At 37.4% G+C, this 21295-nt stretch overlaps 3 protein-coding genes across 4 annotated transcripts; 2 read left to right on the top strand and 1 right to left on the bottom strand.

Moving 5' to 3' along the window:
* Positions 1-1024: 1024 nt before the first annotated feature.
* Positions 1025-4907, bottom strand: LOC122839093 (mediator of RNA polymerase II transcription subunit 26-like). Its single transcript, XM_044130405.1, has 3 exons — positions 4561-4907; positions 3027-3101; positions 1025-2950 (listed from the first exon to the last, which is right to left on the bottom strand). The coding sequence occupies exons 1-3, from the start codon at positions 4630-4632 to the stop codon at positions 1571-1573; spliced, it is 1527 nt and encodes a 508-aa protein (XP_043986340.1). The 5' UTR covers positions 4633-4907; the 3' UTR covers positions 1025-1570.
* Positions 4908-5511: 604 nt separating this feature from the next.
* Positions 5512-9395, top strand: pex11g (peroxisomal biogenesis factor 11 gamma). The gene is made up of 5 exons (XM_044130406.1): positions 5512-5780; positions 6298-6501; positions 6581-6759; positions 8049-8117; positions 8327-9395. Exons 1-5 carry the CDS (start codon positions 5718-5720, stop codon positions 8571-8573), a joined length of 762 nt encoding a protein of 253 aa, XP_043986341.1. The 5' UTR covers positions 5512-5717; the 3' UTR covers positions 8574-9395.
* Positions 9396-9751: 356 nt separating this feature from the next.
* On the top strand, positions 9752-20528 carry si:ch73-40i7.5 (amyloid-beta A4 precursor protein-binding family A member 3). 2 transcript variants are annotated; one of them, XM_044130403.1, is made up of 11 exons: positions 9752-10183; positions 11298-12311; positions 12646-12676; positions 12774-12919; positions 13051-13137; positions 14388-14561; positions 15736-15915; positions 16842-17054; positions 19359-19478; positions 19587-19727; positions 19837-20528. In XM_044130403.1, the coding sequence occupies exons 2-11, from the start codon at positions 11385-11387 to the stop codon at positions 19906-19908; spliced, it is 2091 nt and encodes a 696-aa protein (XP_043986338.1). In that variant the 5' UTR covers positions 9752-10183; positions 11298-11384; the 3' UTR covers positions 19909-20528. The 2 variants fall into 2 exon arrangements, with proteins under 2 accessions (XP_043986338.1, XP_043986339.1); XM_044130404.1 differs by having other exon boundaries at positions 11283-12311.
* The last annotated feature ends 767 nt before the right edge of the window (positions 20529-21295 follow it).

The raw sequence follows: 21295 nt of genomic DNA, 5'->3' as shown, positions 1-21295 counted from the left end.
TTTCAAAATAAAATAAACTATAAGCACATATCAAGAACGTAATTTTTTCTTTTGCGTTCCCTCGCAATATTGTGCTGATAAGTTATGCGGCATAACTGAATACTGTAAGCCTTTCTTAAGGTGGCCGCAGTACTTTCCGCTATAATATAAGGTTATGTAAGGTTTTTCCATTAATGTTAATATCTCGTTGTGAAATGTCTGAAGTTTTATATCTTTCTTTAGAAAGGCACTTTCTAATAGTCTCTTTTTCTTCTAAAACACTCAAACTTGTCATGGTTTTTGGAAGGTTTTTTGCCTACAGACAGAACGCTCTCAGGAGGCAAAATGAAAAGTGAAAAAAGTTTTATTGAATAAATAAACAGTTATGAAAGAATGGGTCTTCTGTGGGCTTTTTTTGACTGGAGACTTGTGGAAAACAGGAACACTAAAAGCAGAGTAATTAAAGAGGTGAGTGGGCAGCGGAGCAGTCATAATAGTGCTGGTGAAAACAATCTGGTTCTTTCTGGTGATGAAGATGATGGTCTTGAATAAATCAAGCTTGGTCCAGATGAGTAAGATGAATACTTGTGGAAGCTGCAGGATGGTGGTGAGGTTGGAGAGCGGACAGGTAACACAGGTGCTTGAAGAAGAGGAGCTAGTAGGACATCAGTCATGGAGGTAGGAACCAGGAAAAGGTCAGATGATCGTGAGACTCGTGAGAGATACTCAAAGCACACTGCAAGTCGAGCTCAGGGTTTGCCATGAAAACCTTCGAATGAGATCAGAGGGGTACGCACAACAATCTACAAAGAACTAGAGAAAACACAGATAAAGGAAACTGTGTGTACCATTACAGGTGAACACTCAGGCGTCAAAGGACTGACGTCTCACTCCTCTTAAAGCCAGGAAAATAACAGATTGTCTGTGGCGTGTGAGATAATAGCAGATCCGCCCTCTGGTGACAGCAGCTCCAAAGCTCCATCTGGTGGAGAACCTGAACAGGTGGAAGGAGATGGAAACCCCACACAAAACCCAAAACACCCACTCACAACAGAACCCACTTTATTTATAACACAACTCAGTGGATAGTTACAGTCCTACTTATAATAAAAAAGAAATCAAAAACATAATTAATAAACAACAAATACTTTGTGTTATATCAAATGTTTTCCATTTTAAAAAATATTGTCATTTGTTTGTGAAAACGTACATCGGTTGCCTGTTGTAGTGGAATATTTGCAATTCGCTTGAACTGTATCCAGGTGGTCAAAAATGCCGTGAACGCTCCTAATTAAAGCTGTACAGTTGCAAATGAAACAGTCCTAAACACAACAGCATGAGATTAATTTTGGACAAATTAATTTTTTAAGTATTTGTGTGTCGTTAATGATTTCTGAAAATGTCTTATAAATTCTCATAATACGGTTATCAAATGCCAATAAGAAAACAGGATATTTTACAAAATGAAAATACAAAACAAAAGCTGAATGGAGCATGTAGCACAAATAAGGTATAATTTTCCTAAAATTTTCCCAACATTTCACATTTTGTAGACTTGAACATTTAATTTACTTCCAAGCTGAACCCAGTTTCAGTCCAGGCAGACGTAGGGCAATATGTTCAGTCTGCTCTCATCTCCATGTGGATCTAGAGAGATGCACTCCGTCCAGGCGTACCAGTTCCCCTTGGTGTCATAACACCCGTTAACTCCGGACCAACGCCGCCTCTGTAATCGGCTCAGGTCTTCACTGCTGATTTCTCTGCTAACTCCAGGTAACTCTTTGACATGATGGTCCGATGCCAGTATGGAAGTTTCTGTGGTATTCCTCTTCTGGTGATCCGCTCTTCTGCAAACCTCTGACATGAAAAGTTTGGCTCCAGGAATGGGTGCACCAGACGACGACAGGATGTTGCTCTGCTGGGTGAGGTATGACTGGATTATTTCGCTCCTTGACAGTTCTTTCCAGTCCGCCTGCTGGAAGGGACTGGGAGGAATGGGTTGATTCGGCTTCAGCTGGAATTCAGAGACTTCCTGGTCTTCTGAAGACTCCTTAGGGCAGGTGTGTTTAATTTGTCCTGTTGATGGATCAAATGTGATCCTTCTGTCTTTTAACCTCACTGGTTTGCTTTTGTCTTCTGTAATTGGGCCATTCAGGTTTACAACATAATCTTTAGCCCTGTATTTTTCTCTTTTCTTGTTCACAGCATCATTAATAATAGTCTCATCAACCAAACTTGAAGTCCTGCTTTGAAACTCCAAATTTGCAGACCTTGAGTGGTTTGTGTGAACATTAAGTGACTGAGCAGATTCCTCTACCTTCACACCTAGATTTCCACTACTTTGTGTTTTTTTTATTACAGCTTCTTGCTTTAGACTCTCAGGATGTTGCAACAGACAACCAGGGCTTCTAGGTTGATGTTTATCCCATCTAACCTGCTGTTGCATAAGCGTGTTAGGAGGGTTGCTATACACAGAGGCACTTGGATGAGGTTTGACAGCGTGAATAGGAACTTTATTTGACTTACTAGAGTCCAGATATTTAGATGCATCTCTGTCTGATGGTTGGTGTGCATTAGTATTTGCAGGAATTTTAAAACTCCCACCAAGTCTATTAGATGGCTGCTGTGTTGTATCATCATGAGCGACTTTGGGTTTCTTTGTTTGATCCTCTTTCTTGTCACATCTACGTTTCCTGTTGCTTATCGGTTCAGGATTTGGAGAGCAGTTGCTGAAGTCACTTCTGGCCTTTAACTCTGAGCCTGTTTTGCTCAAAGCTGGAGGAGAGGAGCAAGGGTGAATGCTGCCTTTGGAAGACCAAGATGCACCAGTGAGTTCTTTGGACACCAAGCCACCCTGACCCGGGTCGATTAGCTTCTGCCAGGTCCGAAGGAGCTTCTTGGCTCTTTTTGCAAGATCCTCGTTCTTGGTTTTTTTCCGGATGTCATTAATCAGCTTCCCAAGGCGAGTCTCCTACAACCAAAACATCACAGATGTAATTTGACTTCCAAAAGAGTTGTTTTAATCAGATTTGTGTATTTTAACATACCTCCAGTACTTCTTTGGTGATAGAGTATTTCTCCAAACTGGAAATCACTTCCACAACCACCACCATGTTGCGTATCTGCTCAGAAGATAAAGGTTTACAGTGTAATAAAGGAGTTTCTAATGAAAATGTGAGCCATCAGTTTCAAAAACCTGAAAATGATGGATAATTTGAATCAAAATCATCAGAACAAACAGAAATAAACACTTTATATTCTGTGTATATATCACTTTACAAACTTTTAACCTAAAAAAAACAATCCAAAAAAGTTTTTGATTTTATCTTAATTTATTGACATTCACCAATAAATTAATGGACTACGGAGGGAAAACAGGGGTCATTAGGACAAGCATTCATTTGCAAAGAGTCTCAAATGTACACCTGCATTTCATGAAAATATGTACCGATACTGGTTTCAGGCTCAATGTGACTAGCAAAGACAAGAACATGCAAATATTATCTTACTAGCAGAGAGAAGCATAAAGATTTAAATAAAACCCTAAACATTGTGTTAGAAAGGAGGTTTATTTATCAGAAATGTGTAAAATATTACTACTGATAATGAATCTAGTGATTTAAGGTAACCTCAACCTGGAAATTACCACTAAAAGCATCAAAAAAGAATAATGCAGCACATGTAAAAATACCAATGATATCATTGTTGTTTTAATTATTAATATTAGAGTTAGACTGGTGGAGTGCACAAGTAAAAACAGCAGGAAATCCCCATGTTATGTAATTATAACAGCATCATTTACACTTAGTGTTCCTGCATATAATCATTTTTCATAAATACAGGTATTTTTAACAAATATAATTCTTAAATTATTATGTATTGCTTCTTTTGTTTGGTTTTGGTTGAATGCATGATCACTTGTATTTCATAACATCATTTTGAAATCAACGAATTATGAACATGACTGTGCATATTTTTATAACCATCTCCATTTCTTTTCTTTCAGAAGCTGCAAAATGCTGAATTTTTTAATGCAAATCAATATAAATAATTAAACAGAAACAACCAGGATATTAAGAAAATAACGATCAGGATATGGATGAATTTATGGTGGTCAGAGCAACAGCAGCTCTTATATAGAAAATCTTTTCTTCTTTTTTGTTCTTGTATTTATTGCCAAGAAATGTCATTACAAAATATAACACACAAAACATTGCTTTAGGAGATTATCGCTTGTCAACCTAATAAGATCTGAATATAATCAAACATTATATGGACCAAATTTTTCTTTAAAACCTTGTCTTTTTCTTGGAAACACAACCTGAAATGAATCGTCTGAGTCAACTTGTTTTTATTGTTATTTTTGCATCAAAATCATTAAAAATAGACTGGACAACACAAAGAAATGGACGGGGAGCATATTGCTGAAGAAAAAAAAAGCTATTAAAACAGACATGCAACACTTCATAAAGCTCCACATTCATTAAATAGAGTAACTCTTGACACAGCGGGTCTCAGAGCCTATTATTTACCCCTTCCCCATTCTGTCTCCTCTGCTGTAAAACTTTAAAAAAAACTCACGTTGCTCTGGCCGTCGATGGCCTTCAGCAGCCGGTCTCTCATCACCCGCGGAGTGGCCGTGGCCGCTGTCATCGCCCGGTGGACACCAGAATCCCTCTCGACAAAACAAAGCGTTCGGAAAACCCAAAGATATTCGTGGACCAGATGTAAGATCTTTTTTGAAAGCGGACATAACGCCTAATGACGCGGCTGTGTTTGTGTTCACTCCCCGTCGTCACCTGCTTCAAAGGAAAAACTTTTTTCACTATTCAGGAGTCAGTCGACGATCCTCAGCTGTCTGCCTCCGTCTCCTCCTCCCCAGTCCTCTGAACTGGCTTTTGGTTATGTACATGCGAACAGCATGACGGGAACTATTTACGTAATCACTCCTGGATGGCTTGCGTAAACCACACTTGTCGTTCACGACACGTGATACTGACGTGATACTGGTGAGAGACGCCATCGATGCGTACGTCAGTCATTCCGCCATATTGTGAGTGGCTTGTTCAACTCTGATACTCTGAATGTCAAGAAGAACGAAAGCTAGCATTCAACTGAATAATTTAAGTTTTTTCAATAATATGTTTATTTTAATACTAATTTTGGTAATCACTGAGACAAATTTAATATTTTCTGCAGTTGGTTTAGCTGTAATAATAATAATAATAATAATAATAATAATAATAATAATAATAATAATAATAATAATAATAATAATAATAATAATAAAGTATTATTAGTAGTAGTAGTAATAATAATAATAACTATAATAGAGTAATATTACATAGCCTCAATCCAAAAGTCAACTAAATGCTTTTCTCCAATCAACTTACAAACCCACTTGAACCAATCATTTGCTCATTTTCGTGCCTGTGATTTGATCCAGAGTGTTAAAATAGATTCTCTATATAACTGATCCTCCTCTATCTGGTTGCAGAAATCTTGCCTTACACACTGAACAATTTGGATAACGTCCAGAGTAGTGATTGGAAATCGAAGATCGTTTGCTCTGGTCTGTTTGAAGTAGTTCCTGTTTCAAAGTCCAGCTGAATGTTGGTGCATTCAGGTGCCGAGGCTGTCATTTGCGTGCAGCAGAAGCTAAAATGTTCCGCAGAAACTAAATCAAATTAGAGTGTATTTATTTATCAGAGTGTGCCTGTGGTACTGTGTAATCGGACATGCAGCAGTCTGTGGAGTCTCTCGTCCGTCTGCTAGAGACGTACAGAGGAAGAGATAAAGTTGTGAGTCTTCACTGAACCTCGTTTTTATGCAAAGCCCGTGAAAACACCAAGTCGGATACATTTGCAGGGAATAATTTAGTTATTTATTTTGTTATGAGTAATTTAATGCATTTTATACCAGTAATTTTAGCATAAACTATGACTTTGAATCAGTCTGTATGACGGATTGAATTGACCAAATTTTGACAAAAACTGCAGGTGTGTGTCTGTGTCTGGTGAATTTTTGGTTGAAACAAACTTGCTCTTCATTTAGTGAAGTTACACACAGTCGGTAGAGTATTAAGAAATTGTAGAAAGAGTAAGAGTAGCAGGAGTTCATAAATAAAATGACAAAAGTAAAAGCAAAAAAAAAAGTATTAATTTTTTTTTACAAAAAGTTACTCAAGTAAACTTCTACCCAGCTCTGGAGTTTTAAAATTCTATTAATATTTTTCTACTTGGGGTTATTTTTATAAATACAATCATAATTTTGTGACTTTCATCCATTAATTATTATTTTTTTACCTTTTGCCTGCAGATCAGGACGTTCTGTTATGGCTCTCAGCTGGTCGGAGGAGCTCTTACCCGGAAAGCAGCAGCAGGAGCAGATGTGTCATCTCAGCGTCTTGGGAAAAGCTTGCTTCTGTTTTCTGCTCAGCTCAGCCACTGCAGGACGGTGCTGAGGCTGTTTGATGATCTCTCCATGCTGGCGTACTCCCACAGCTATGGACTTGGTGCTTCGGTGATTCATAACAAATGTTGTTTACATGTCCGCACAAGTCCCATCTTTCCTGTTGATTCTGACCAGATTCTTGTTTCAGGAGGAGGATGCAGGCCTCCGCTGGATATCAGTGCTTACAAACTTGGCTGACCAGCTGTACTATCCTTGTGAACATATTGCTTGGGCTGCAGATGCAGAGCTGATCAAAGTGAGGTCTGATAAGTGGTGGCTGTTCAGCACAGTGCTGTGGGGAACCTCGTTGTTGCTGGGGATCCTCAGGTGAGAAATCTGCACTCAGATATTGGGACACATCTGCTGAGTAACCTGCATCTGTTCTTCCATCCACTGATTATGCTGGTGGCGTCCAAACGTTTTGCTTAGGGGTCCCAAAATTTCAAGTTGAAACTACTTCAAAACTACCACAAAATATGTTTTATTTTTTATTATTGCAAAAAAAGTATATTTATTTGTTTAGCAACAAACTAAGTATACGTTATTTTAATAAAATTAGCTAAATGATCTGATTTCTGAAGAAAAAAGATTTGTAGTTTGTTGTAAATTTTATACCAACAAACAGTGTGGTGGTGGATCAGTAGGTAGAGTTGGTATCGTGCAAATCGAAAGTTGTAGGTTTGAATCCAGCCTGTTGGTGTGTATTTTAACCCAAAGTTTTGTATTGGTATATAATTACTAGGGGTGCACCGATTGCAGTTTTCTGGCCGATTACCGATCTATTAAAAAAAATAGATCCAATTTTGGCCGATACCATTTTTTTTGTCTAAATTGTTGCTAAATGTTAAAAGAAAGTTAATGAGTTGCCAACAGTGAGATGACTATTGTTAACTGCAACATACAGACCTGATCTGGTGGGCCGGTCTGCTAGTCAAACCTCTCTCACAGCAGAGCAGAAGAAGAAAGAAGTTGATTTAAATGCCTGAGGTAGATAAAATTGGTGGTTAAGATCGTCTTCACATGTAAAAATCGGCCAATCACTGATTTTCTAAAATTAGGAAAATTGGTACCGATAAATCGCTGCATCCCTAATTATTACTCGTGAGATGGGTGAGTTTGGCTCTACTGTAAAGCACTTTGGATGGTCAAAATGATGGGATAAGTGCTATAAGGTCAGCCAGTTACTATTTTAAACTAAACCAGAAACTTGCAGGTTTGACCGGTTTAAAAAAAATAAAAAAACAAATGTTAACCCTAAATTTTTTTGGATCATCCTTTTCCTGATTTTTTTTGTATGTCTTGTCAGCAACAAGAACTGGATGTGGCTCCCTCTTGCTTTATTTTTCAGGAAAAGAAATCTGATACTTTTTTAAAGTAGCTTTTTATTTTGGAGTAAGTTCCAGGAAGGGTTTATGTTTTAGCTCTGTAACCTATAAATATTGCTGAATTTCTGGAAAGTAACTTGTAACTGTGCATTGCAGAAAACCTGATAAAAATTATATTTCATAAGAAACTCGGTCATGAAAGTATGAGCTAAATAAAGAAAGTTGTTGAAGTACAAAAATATTGTGAAAAGACTCAAATGAGAGTTTTAGTGCAAATCTTTATTTCTCCAGATCGTTTCGAGTTCTGCTGTTGCTCAGGAAGAAGCTGAAGAAACACCAGAGAGATGGAGGAGGCAGCAGGTGTTTACTTAGCATATTACATTTTTTTATTTCAATGACATTTGCTTCTATTTAAGCATTGTTTGTCATCCTGTCTTATTTATGTTTTCTTTCAAACTAACAGGGCAAGACATCACTCTGTATTAGAGTGATGTCTAATACTCTAATATTAGACATCACTTAGAAATATACAATTCTCCAATGCTCAATAAATCTGTTTTCTCCTGCAGACGGTCTGACCTCTACAGGCAGATACAAGCGGAGATGCTCTCCATTCTCAGCAGCATGGCGGACCTCAGTAACGCAGTTCACTGGATGCCACCAGGCTTCCTGTGGGCAGGACAATTCCCCAGCTGGCTGGTGGGCTTGCTGGGCACCACCTCCTCTCTAATTGGTTTCATTCAGATGAATACCAGCAGCAGTGAGCTGTCAGACAGTACAGCATTGTCTTCACAATCAGGGGGAGATGCTAATTAACTGGATTCTGAACAGCTTTTTGATTTGATCAGGTCATCTGTTTAGATTAATTTCTACTCCTGTCTCCTAAAGCTGCAGTCTTAATATTTCTGTAGGTGAATACAGAAAGTGTTAGCTACCTGAAATGTTTTTGAAATTATGAGATTAGTTTACGTTTTAAATATATTTGGAAATTTTGTTTCTCTTCTGCTCTTTAATTTACTTAGATCAAAGCATGACATGTTGCCTTTTGGAGACCTTCATGTTGTCTGGCTGATTCTGTTTATTTGTTGATTTTAGATTCTTCAATGGTTGCTGGTAAAATTGAAAACCTGTGTTTCCCAATAATTTGATTAATGACAACTTATGATTTAACAAGGAGGTTTTTTTTGAAAACCACAATCTGTATTTGTTCAGTTGTTTCAAATATTAAAATTTATGAGGAAAAAGAGGAAAATTGAAAGAAATATGTAAGGGAGCGATATTTCTAACAGCTCTGTTTTAATAATGCTTCAGACATTTGCAAACGATGTGGAGCAGCTGAATGGTTTTATTTAGATGAATGTATATTAAGCAAAATGAGCTGATGTGGACAACATTTCAGATCTTTGAGCTGTCTTTATAAGTTCAGTTAATTGCAAAAATAGATGTTTTGCATGGAAGAACGAGTAAAGTACATGACAGGTAGATATGTAATGTTATTTTGACTTTATGACAAAATGTAATCCATGTTTATTAATTTATTATTATTTTTTTAATTAAAGCTAAAATCACTTGTTCTGTTTTGTTTTATGTATGTGTTTTGGGGATTACTAACCGAAGAAGACTGATATTTCAAACTTTTTCAAGATAAATAGATTGAGATTTTTTTTTTCCTCGTCTACTTCTGCCTACCTGAAATAGATAAACATTGTAAGCAGGGAGATACTTGTATTCAGAGAAGTAAAGAGTATACGGTAAATGTTTTTCACACCAAAATGAAAGGGTAACTATGTGTGCAACATTATATTCACCGACTAACTGCGAATTACACCAAAAGTAAAAAACAAAATAAAATAGGTCTTGACTTTCTTAATCGAAATATCGACATTTGATTAATCGGGGCTTGGACGCAGGGCGGTTGACGTAGGTCACTGTTGCATTTGATGCGGCTCGTAAGTAAAGTTTCAATCTGAGGTAAACTATTGCTCATATGAGATATTATGCTTCATATATATTCTCTAATGCTAGTTAGATGCCACTTAATGAAAAATTCGTTGGCTTTCTGTACAAATTTAACTACGTACGCATATGAAATGGGTAACGAGACAGAATTTGTAAGAATTATTTGGGAAGCTACGGGGGAACTTGAACGCCGCAGCAGGATAGCCAATAAATAAAAGCAGTCACTCGACATCAGCAGTAGCTTTAAAAGTTAGTCCGATTTACTCGGAAAAAACTGTATAATAGTGAAGCATTCCGCTTAATTGCTACTTATGTCAGAATCACTGATGTCAATAGTATGACGGAAAAAGTATGCACAGAAGTTGTAGAGAGGGTTCAAATTCCTAAACACGTCGACTCATCGGTCGTGGCAGCGACAGTTGTGTCTATCTGGACACAAAGGAGACGAGAAAGATTTTCGACATCCGGTGAGAACTATTTTTATAGCAGTTATGTTGTTTTATGTGTTTATTGTTTTAGCTTTCATTACAGCAGCTGTCTACTAAGGTAAATACTGTAAAGTGGAGCAGTTAGCATCTAGCTAGTAATAATGCTACTTCAGTTAGGCTGATTGTAGACTTAAAAGGAGTTGTACTTTAATAAGTTTTAAATAAAATTGTTAAAATTGTTTCCTCCTTACTTATATGAAGAATTATGTATTTCCCCAGAAGCACAGTGTTTATTTGAAGCCTTTTTCTTGTACTTTTACAGTAAAACTCATCTAATTTTGCTGTTTATTTCACTAACTATATCTGTATAGCAGGTATTAGTTACGCAATCGATAAATATTATTATTTTGTCAAATACGATATGCCGGTGCATCTTAATAAATGATAAAATGTAAAATACTTTATTGCAGTAATTCAATAAAAAAAGTTACTCATTTTCAACTCAGTTCAAAAATACTTTAATTATTCTAAAAGGAAATTAAATGTCATCTAAGTATCTTCAAAGAGTTGTCAAGGTGATGCTGTGCAGGTAGGAAATCTGGTAGAAGTCAGTGTTCCAATAAATCAGAGGAGACTTCTTCCTGAAGATAGTCGCTCTTGACTGTCATGACATGCTTACATGTGAACAACAGACAGCTCACCAGTCATCAGACTAATTGGAGTTATGTGATATAACATTTCTTTGAGCAGCTGAAATTTGTGGTTGCAGTTACTGTAAGTCACATGAGTCAAACTCAAGGTCTGGGAGCCAAATCTTGCCTGCCAAAGATGATGGCTACATGAAAAGAACCTTAAAAAAATTGTGTGTTTAAATATTTTTTTTGTCAATCAAACTAAAGCAGAGACAGCTATTTCCTAATATTTTAATAGGTTAATTGGTTTTATAAACACATTCTGCCACTACTGGCACTTTGAGGACGTTGATAATCTGCTGTAAATCACAACCTTAACAAAACTACTGTAGATGCTTGAAATATATCACTCTGTGTTTATAAGTTTCCAGTTTTTAATTGAATTACTGAAATAAAAGTAGTCTTTCATAGTGTCATTTATTGATAACCACTTATAATGGTTTTAGTGTTTTTCTTTATAGGAATCCTTCCAGGAGATTCTGCCGCACTGTGATCGCAGTATAGATTCTGCTCGCTGCTCGGTAATGCCATCTTATCCTTGACACAAAATGGACTCCGACTGCTTCCCGGATCATCAGTCTGGATCTACGCTTGCAGATGGCCCACTGTCTGACTTTGACCCTGTTATTGGTGCCTCAGTGGAGGGAATCGGTGTGCTTCCAGTGCCAGAGGCAGAAGACCTTGATACCTACAGTCTAATTGTTCCTCCTCCTCTGGACTGGAGATCCGACTCCTCCAGTGAAGCCGGTTCTGCTCATGATCTGGAAGACTCCGGCCTGCCTCCCTCTGCTGACCTCCTGGATCTGAGCAGCCTCGGAGAGTCAGGATCCCCTCCTCTGATCGGGCAAGACTTGTCGTCTCCGGTCCAGTCATACCAGCAGGTGCTTCTGGGAAATGCATCAGAGTCAGGCCAGGCCATAGAAGTTCAAATTGAAGATGCAAATGTTTCAGCTGCAGAGGAAACGACTCATGAGACGTTCGTAGTTTCTGAGGAGGCGGCCAGCGAAGAAGAGGCGGAGGTTTCAAACAGGAAATCAGGTGATGAGGATCACAGCCGTATTCACGCCTTGCTCACCCAGCTTCAGATGAGGGACACAGAGCGCCATGACGATCACTACTCCAGCTTGGCTGAACAGGAAGTGTGCGGTCACTCCATGGTAACTCAGAGCACTGAAACCACAGGGCTGCTTTTCTCCGAAAGCCACCAGCGAGACCTGCTGGGACTTCTGCAGTGCACGAAGATCGGTCCTACGGCCCATCCATCCCACCTGCCTCTCTTTGGCGATGTCGACGCCGTGCTCTCTGTTTCCTACAGCCAGGAGGATCCTCGCAGATGCTGGAGGCAGAGCGCAAACGGTCAGCGACGCAGGGAAGACTCTGTCGCTTCACTTCCGGATGACGAGTACCCCGAACCTGTCTGGATGAAGCTCGGGGAGGAGCCGCCGGAGGATGAGGCTGGTGCTGACGGAGAACAGGTCGGTGTGGAAATGACTAAAACATAACCAAGACATTAACTTGACTGGGATGTTCATTTATGAGGTGGAGTAGCAATAATCTCAGGTCAAGTTGATGTTTCGCCATGCAATATTGTCAGAATCCCAAACCTTTTGCAAAACATGTTTGTATCTAATTATCAACTCTTTCCAATCAATATTTTTACATCTTAAAGGCAACAGACAAATGAGTATAATTTACGGTACTAATTTTTAATGTTTTTAATTCTTTCCATCAGTTTTGATCTTTAATTTGATCTTCTCCCAAATGTATGACGTAAATTTATTAATTGAGTCTTCAATTTGCTTTTCAAAGAGTGCTGATGACCACCCGTCCTATAAAGATGGTGAGTTAGTTTTTCTTTGTTTCCCTTTTAATGAGATCTTTATGACCTCTTAGGCTGAGTTTTTGTTATTTTCTGATATGATGTGTTGCTTTTTCAGTGCCTGGTCCTTGTGACCCTGAAGACCTGCTGGACGGCGTTATATTTGGAGCCAAGTATTTGGGGTCCACTCAGCTCAAATCGGACAGGAACCCCTCCACAAACGCTCGCATGACCCAGGCTCAGGAGGCCGTTGACAGGATTAAGGTGAATAATAAAAACATATTAGATTCAGAAGGACAGCACTTCAGTGTGGCCTGTAGAAATGAATGGGTTCCCAGTAGTGACCAGTCCAGTTCTGATGCTGCTGGTTTTGACTGTGGTGTGTTTGCTTGTAGGCTCCAGAGGGAGAGTCCCAGCCAATGACCGAAGTGGATCTGTTCATCTCCACGAAACGAATCAAAGTGCTTACAGCTGACACACAGGTGCTAAAAGGTTATCATAACAAGTCCTCCAGCGGAGTTGTTATGATAAACACAGAATGTTTTCCGTTCTGTGTTGCCACCTCTCTAGAAAGGTGGAGCAAAGTGAATTTAAAGATCACAGAGAAGCTAATTTATTGAACTAATTCAATTGAAAAACTGAAGCTTATCTTCTATATATTTATTACTGCGAGTGATGTATTTCAATGTTTCTTATTGTCTGTTATGATTATTATTGCTTACAGACAAACTGAATCGAAAGTGTATGGGGGAATTTTTCTGCCATAATTTGAGAGCACACACATTCAGTCTGAAAGCAGGACTTCATTTCTTTTGTTCTCAAAACTTGCAATGCTTGTACTCAAAACCTCTGCTCTCTTTCAAATATTCACTGTTCTTTCTCAAACCTTTCTCCATGTGCTCAAAACTTGTCTCTTTCTGCTCACACACAAAACAAAACAAGTACAGTTGCCTGGCAACCTTTCAGCCAATAGAACTAAAGTGCCATACTGGGTGAGTTTGTTTCCTTTTAGTGGGTGTGCCTGTGTGGCTACTATTGACTGTACAACCTGCACCACCCACTTAATGGATAGATTAAATAGATTAGATAGAATAGATTTTCTAAGATAGATAGATAGATATCATGTTGTGACTAAGTTCTAGCATGGCTGGTTCTGTGGATCCATTTTCTTTGGTTGGGTGAACAAACTCCTGCCTAATATCAGAAGGCTGTTAGCGACCAGTAGCACACTTCTAGCGTATGTTTTGCATATGTCTGGAGCAGAAAACTGTGATCGTTGTTTCCCCGTTGGCTCAGGTTGCTACAATCAATGGCAGCCTCACAGACACACCCACTAGAAGGAAACAAACGCACTCAGTACAACACTTTCATTCTATTGGCTCAGAGGTTGCCGTGCAATGGTACTTTTTTGTTCCAAGCAAGCAGAAAATGATTTGCAAGCGAGCAGAGAGATTTGCAAGCAGAGATTTGCTCCAAGCAGGGACAAGTTTGGTTTCTCCGAGCAAGGACAAAGGTTTGAGAAATGACAGTGAATGTTTGAAAGGCAGCAGAAGGTTTGAGCACAAGTATTAAAAGTTTTGAGAACAAAAGACATGAAGTCCTTCTATCAGACTGAAAATGTGCTCTTGACTTATGGCAGAAAAATTGCCCCATATAAAAGAAGTCGTCGAAATTTTAAGTTTACAGGATGAGACTTGTTGAAATAATTTAATGATGTCAAGCTTCCTCTCAGGAAGCCATGATGGATCACTCTCTGCAGACGATTTCCTACATAGCAGACATTGGTGACGTTGTCGTCCTAATGGCGCGAAGGAAACATAAAGGGCAGGACGCGGATGCTGCTTCCTCTTCATCGCAGCCTCAAAAGAAGTGCCTAATGATTTGCCATGTTTTCTCCTCAGAGGATGTGAGTCTGTTTAATCGTTTAAAAGTTTACATGATTATTGTTTTGAATCCTGTAATCCAGCAGTTGTGACAATAAGTTGCTGTAAGATTTTAGAAACACGGGGTAAACAGGCGGTCAGAACGATATTATGTTCCAGCGTCTCCTTCTCTGCACAGTGAAGCTGTAAAAGTCTCAAATGTTCTGGTTTTTTCAGCTTTAGTCTGGCCTGGTTTCAGCCAGCAGGTTCCCCTGAGAATCAAAAGCTCTGGCACTTGTCCCATTTTCCCATAAATGGCAACATTTAATTTATTTGTGCAATTAACTAGCTGTAGGAAATTTAAGACTCCAGAAAAAGAATTTCTGACATTTGTTTCCCCTTCTTCTTACACCTGCAGCGTCTCTAATGATCCTCTCAAAGTAAAGAACCTATTTTGTTTGCTTCAGTTCTAAGGTGGAAAAATATTTTCTCTATTGTATTTTTTTATATGAAAGTGAAATGTAATTTTATTATTTTTACCGTTCCAATTTAGCTTCTGCTTTAGAGCTGAAATAATTAATCATGATTAATCGATTAATGAAATAACCACCTACTAATTTAGTAGTTGATTAATATTTTTTTTTAAATTCCAATTGCTGGAAGAACAGCATATTCAGAGCAATTATTAAACCAAAAATATACAATTTAGATAAAAAAAAATAACAATTGCCTATAAATGTGTTTTTCCCAGCACTCCTCAAGTGGCATAGTTTTAACTTTATTAGGTTAAAATGTTCTAAAACAAAATCTCTTTTTAAATATCTTTTACTGTTCAATTATTAATCTGTTAATCAAAAAATAATCAGCAAATTAGCACAGTGTGCTGATGTTAAGTCAATAAGAAAAGGCTAAACGTTTCACATGTTGAAGTATTTTTTTAGCTGCAGATTCATTCTTGCTTCAAATGCTTCAAGGACGGCCATGTTTTTATTTTAGGCAATAAAACGTTTTATTTCTTATTTAAAAATGTTATTTTTTAGACATATTTCTAATATTATGTAAAATTAAGAGGTTAAATGAAAAATGTGACCATTTATTTCGCCTGATAAATTGGTAGAATAATAGATTACTAAAGTGATAATTAGTTGCAGCCCCAGTCTGCTTGCATGCATAAATATTGAACCTTGTTTGCCTCGTCCTTTTGGTCTCTCCTTACAGGCTCACGTCATCGCTCAGGCCATCGGACAGGCGTTTGGAGTGGCTTACCAGCAGTTTCTTCAGGCTAACGGCATCAAGGCCAGCGATCTGAAACCGGGCGAATACAGTAACTACCTGGAGAGTCAGGAGCTTTACAATGGAGATTTGGCCCACTTCTCGGACTCTCAGAACCTTCGAGATGTAAGCGAATGATTGAAACTTCATCATCTGGTGTTTTATTCATAAACCCATTCAATGAGTAGACTGTTATTAAGAATTATCGAGACTAATACACACAGACTGATGTTTTCAGGCTTTTATTTCTGTTAAAGGAGCGGTATTATGTATTTTCCAGGCACGCAGAGCCATTTTATATCACAATCAAGTTACCGTGTTATTTTCAATAGTTATACATGTTATATACCGTATTTTTCGGATTATAAGATGCTACTTTTTTCCCACGCTTTGAACCTTGTGTCTTATAGCCTGGTGTGGCTTTTCTGTGGATTTTTCTTCAACCGCCAGGGGCCTCTTTGACAGGAAGTGAATCATTGGAAGTCAAAATTTGAAATCAAAGAAGAAAGTGCTGATTTTCATTTAGAACAAGCACATGCTAGCAGCAGGCACAACGGAGGAATGTTTTAAAACTCATACCCCCTCATCATGGAAACCACATGAAGAAGTTCATATGATGCAGCTTTTAATTTGAAGCCTATCGATCTGGCAGTATAGATCGATAACCGCTGTATGTAAGCTCGGCGTGAATGAATTCATGGTTCGGCGTTGGAGATGCAGGGCTGCGTCCTCAATAAATTGTGGAAAACCGAGAGCAGCGGACATATCAGCGGCTTATAGCCCGGTGCGGATTATATATGTAAGTTTCCAGTTTTTAAAAAAAATCTTTATTGGTGCAGCTTATATTGAGGTGCGCTCTATTGTCCGGAAAATACGGTATATCAAACATGAAATATACGATTTGAAGTCTTGAAATTGGGTTCTGTCTCTTTAAGAAGCTCCTGCTCTTTCCAACACTCCTACCACAATTCCACTCCATACAAACAGACAAAAGCAGCTATGGAGCAAATACTTTTGGTTGTTTATGAAATCTGTGTGTGTTTGTGGTTCAGATTGGGATCACTAAGGCTGCCGGGGAGATCCTGGGTCTGGCCGTGGTCGAGTCGGGTTGGGGGTCCATCCTGCCCACCGTGGTGGTGGCCAACCTCCTCCATGGTGGTCCAGCTGAACGCTGCGGGGAACTCAGCATCGGCGACCGCATCATGTCCGTCAACGGCACCAGCCTGGTGGGTCTGCCCATCATCACCTGCCAGAACATCCTCCGGGTAAGAAGAGAAAAAAGCCTCAAGTTTGTTATGGTACTAAAACTAATACTTTGGCTTTATTTTGTAACATTGAGTCAGAAACGAAAATATTTCTGGCTTTCTTTATATCTGTCATTGTCCCCGTTGTGCTCTAGATGGCACTGTGATGCAATATTCTTCATTTGATAATTGGTTTAATTGTGTCTGTGTCTGTAAAACGTTAATATGGCTAAAATCAGTTTGAAGTGTTGTATCTTTTGGTTAATAAAGTCAAAGTGTTGTTAATTTGTGCTTTGCATGCTAACAATATGTAGAGCCTGTGAGATGGCAGTTTCTTTGTTTCTGCTTACACTTTTAACAGCTGAGTAATGAAGGCCAAGATAATGAAGAGGTTTAACTCTACTAATAACAATTTTCTGGATATTTGATTACAAAACATCTGTAACATTGAGTCAGAAACGAAAATATTTCGTCTATTAAGTTGGGATTTAGTGTCTTTATCTTCCACAGAACAGTGCTGTGTTTGTTTTGTAATTGGACAGTATGGTAAAAAAATTTTCTTAGATTAGCTCTAGTTTTAAAATCTGTTACACTGGAAGTTGTAGAGTCAACTCAGTTATTTTTGTAATAAATGGAGTCCTTAAATCACAATTTGTGCTTTGTTACCTTCACTTAATCCAAATACTAGGAGTTTGGCGTTTAAATCAGACCCGATCTTAGAACCACAAGTTTAATTTTAAATCCCAATAAGAAAAAGTTCAGAGGTTAAAAAAAATCAGTAAAAGTTACATTTATTTAAAAATATTTTGCAGTAAAGAATGTTTTCTAAGCACAGATCAATGTACAAAGTTGTAATTTTTCCCAAACATAGATTATTTCGTATTGCTGCTGCGCAGGTCATGTAAAATATAAACTTAGCACCTTGGATTAGATTGAACAGATAGTTATAAACACTGTAACATAACAAATCCGAAGTATTATTGGTGTTTTTGTGCAGCATTCACCCATAGAACAAGATTTTTGCTGACAAAAAGAAAATGTTCTTCAAATGGAAAAATGTTGATACAAGTATTTATTTATTTATTTTTTTATTAACCATGCTTTTTGTTTTCGTTTAAAACAAAATGTAAATAGAAACCAAAAAATTTACTTACTTTTACACTAAAGGAGACGTATTCATTAAAAGTAGTTTTGAAGAAACAGAAAGCATATTTGAAGAAAGAGTGACCCACATCCACTTCTTCTTTTTCTTGATTTTCTTTTTCTAGATTAATTGAAGAAATCAACCAACTAGAAAAATTTTAAAACTATATGACTGTACTTTAATGAGATAAAACTCATATTTAACAGTTTGTTTAGATTACATTTTCATTGTATTAAAATAGTACATTTTTGTATAATTGTAGGTAAAATGAAAAGATTACAACAAATTCACTTTTACATTATTGATAATAAAAATATTTTTTCATGGCAGGACAGTTTGGACAACTCCAGTAATCTGTACTACTCTGAATGTTATCAGTACAAACTGTGATGGGATCATTTTGTTTCAGCGAGTCTATTATTTCCAAAGCTTGGAAACTTTGAACTCTTCCTAAAAACATGCTGCTCAAATTAAAGATAACCGTGACTAACCAAATAATATCTGTTACCAGATGTTTCCGCTCATTCGAGGAAAATATGTTCAGACTCTGTGGAGTTTAATTATCTTTTTTTGGTTTTTATCACATAGCTTCTCACAACAAACAAAAATCTCTAAATTTAGCGGTTAATAAAGATTTTTATTTGTATGTTACGGTGGTAGAGGTGCTGAGACAGTCATCCAGCAGTCGTGTTTTTGAGTTAAAAATTGTTGAAAGTTGTCGGGAATTTGGAAAATATGACTAGGTAATTATAAATGTATTGTTGGAAGACATTAACAAAACTCATACACCAACTATGAAGTCTTAGAAAAGGCAAACATAAAAAAAATGTAAATAAAGATTGTTTAGCCTGGTGGGTCGCAAGTAAAACCTGGTGGCCCGCCAGGCTTATAATACACTGTAATATTTACCAAAATTATCTTTGTCTCAAGATTTTCTAATATTGTGCATCCCTAACTTAAAACTATACTCTTTGTAACTTCCAGATATTTTAAATGTATCATTTGTTATATTTCTTTATGTTTTTTTGTTTTTTATTTTACAAAATTTTTGCTTTGGTACATACGTTTTTTATTTTTCATTTTTCTGTATTTTTATTTATTTTTTGTTTTTTGTGATGATTATTGAGCACTTATATGAGATTGAACAAGTTTTAATTTTTATTTGTTTATTTCTCAATCAGGACCTTAAAAGCCAAAAGTATGTAAAGCTCAGCATCGTCCACTGTCCTCCAGTCACCATGGCGATTATAAAGAGACCAGATCCCAAGTTCCAGCTTGGCTTCAGCGTCGAGGATGGCATCGTATGTCTATTATTATGACTGTCCAAGCAGTAGGCAGTTGGGAACGAATAAAGCATTTACTGATTCCTTTCTTTGTATGAAAATCTGAAGTTTCTCAAATTTTTCCAGATCTGCAGTCTGATGAGAGGCGGTATTGCGGAAAGAGGAGGAATCCGCGTTGGACACCGCATCATTGAAATCAACGGGCAGAGTGTTGTTGCAACTCCCCATGACAAAATCATCCAGATCCTGACAAATGCGATTGGAGAGGTCGGTAATTATTAAAATGCTCACAGAAGCTGCTGTAAAAGTCTGAATTAATAGATGTTGATCTGGTAGATATTGTGAAAGTTTTGTGAATTTTCTTGTTCGTTCACAGATTCACTTGAAGACGATGCCTGCCTCGACGTATCGACTCCTAACAGGACAAGAGCAGCCAGTGTTTCTTTAAGCATTGTTCCTGCTTTGCATTGATGCACAGTGTCCAAGCTTCTTAAGCTTTTGCCAAACTCAGAAAATATTATGCAATTTGTAGCACAGTGCTGCCATTATACCACAAACTAGTCATCTTAAATATTTTAATGTGAGAGCATTATTTAAAATGTAAGATCTAGAGACCTGATTGTTTTTTATTTATTAGATTTTTTAGAAAGGGTAAGCAGTCTTTTTAAAATTAAAGTGTTCACCTCGTCACATTGGATGACGGTGAGAATCATTTGGAGTCTTCCAGCCTTACATGCTTTCAGAGTGAGTCTGTTTATAAACGTACTTGAAGTGACCTCACTGAATCAGGATAAGAGGTCTGAGTGTTTCACAGTGACTTCCTATTCATCTTGTTTTTATGCATATCAACACAAACCTTAGAGAGCGTTCTGGTTCTTCATGCAGTGTCTTACTGGCCTGGTAGAGATATGCTTAATTTAAGATTACTGCCTTAATTCATAGAGATATGAATATATTTGTATGTTTTTATGCTGATATGGATGCTCAATAAAATGTTCAGTAATATATCTTCATGTAATGTATTGAGAGCCTGTTAATGCATGAACAAATAAAGAGTTGGAAACATTTTTTTTATGTCCTTTGAGCTTGATGCACTCATGCTAAAAAAGTAGGTCATTTGTTTTTGCACATTTTTTATTTTTTTTTTAAGAAACTCAATTTAGAGGTCAGGCACTGAAGTGGGACAAGATGACCTTGTCTGTAGTCTTTGCTCTGATTATAATGGGCCATTCTTTGAACATAGTTTTGGTTGAACTGTCTGTGTTCTGTAGCAGTAAGACGTCATTTCAGTGGAGCTAAGAGGAAGAATCCAGTTTCTTAAAGGCAACCACAATCCCATTTGTAAAGGTTCAGTCAGAAACGTACCCTTGTGGCAGCTACTAACCCAAAATAGTCCATTAAATTACCAGAGGCAGAAAACGCTGATGATACAAACCCCATCCCACTAAACTCTGTAAACCCTGTACCTGAGCTAATCTAAAAGCCAGTTGTCACTGAAAGTCCATTATTAAAAAAAAAAAATCTTTCCGCAGCTTGAATTTATTTTGAAATTAGTTTATTTTTGTAATTTTTATTATATTAGTGTTTCATAAAATATCAGAATTTGCACATAACCTTGTCATTTTGTTTGTCTGATGAAAAATTTATTTTGAAAACATTAGATGTTTCTCAGTATTTAAGTAACCTTTTTGCCAAGTTCCTTTTTGCTCTTACTTAAATAATTTTTTATTTTTTATTTTTACTTGAGTTAAAATATGTTGGCGTAGTGCTACTCTTACTTGAGTATATTTATGCACAACCGGAAACTATGAATTGTTTTTTATTGCTTGTTATTA

Source organism: Gambusia affinis, linkage group LG10 (genome assembly GCF_019740435.1).
Source record: "Gambusia affinis linkage group LG10, SWU_Gaff_1.0, whole genome shotgun sequence".
NCBI lineage: Eukaryota > Metazoa > Chordata > Actinopteri > Cyprinodontiformes > Poeciliidae > Gambusia > Gambusia affinis.
The sequence above is the reverse complement of the archived record's forward strand: the minus strand, read 5'-3'. Positions and strand labels throughout refer to the sequence as shown.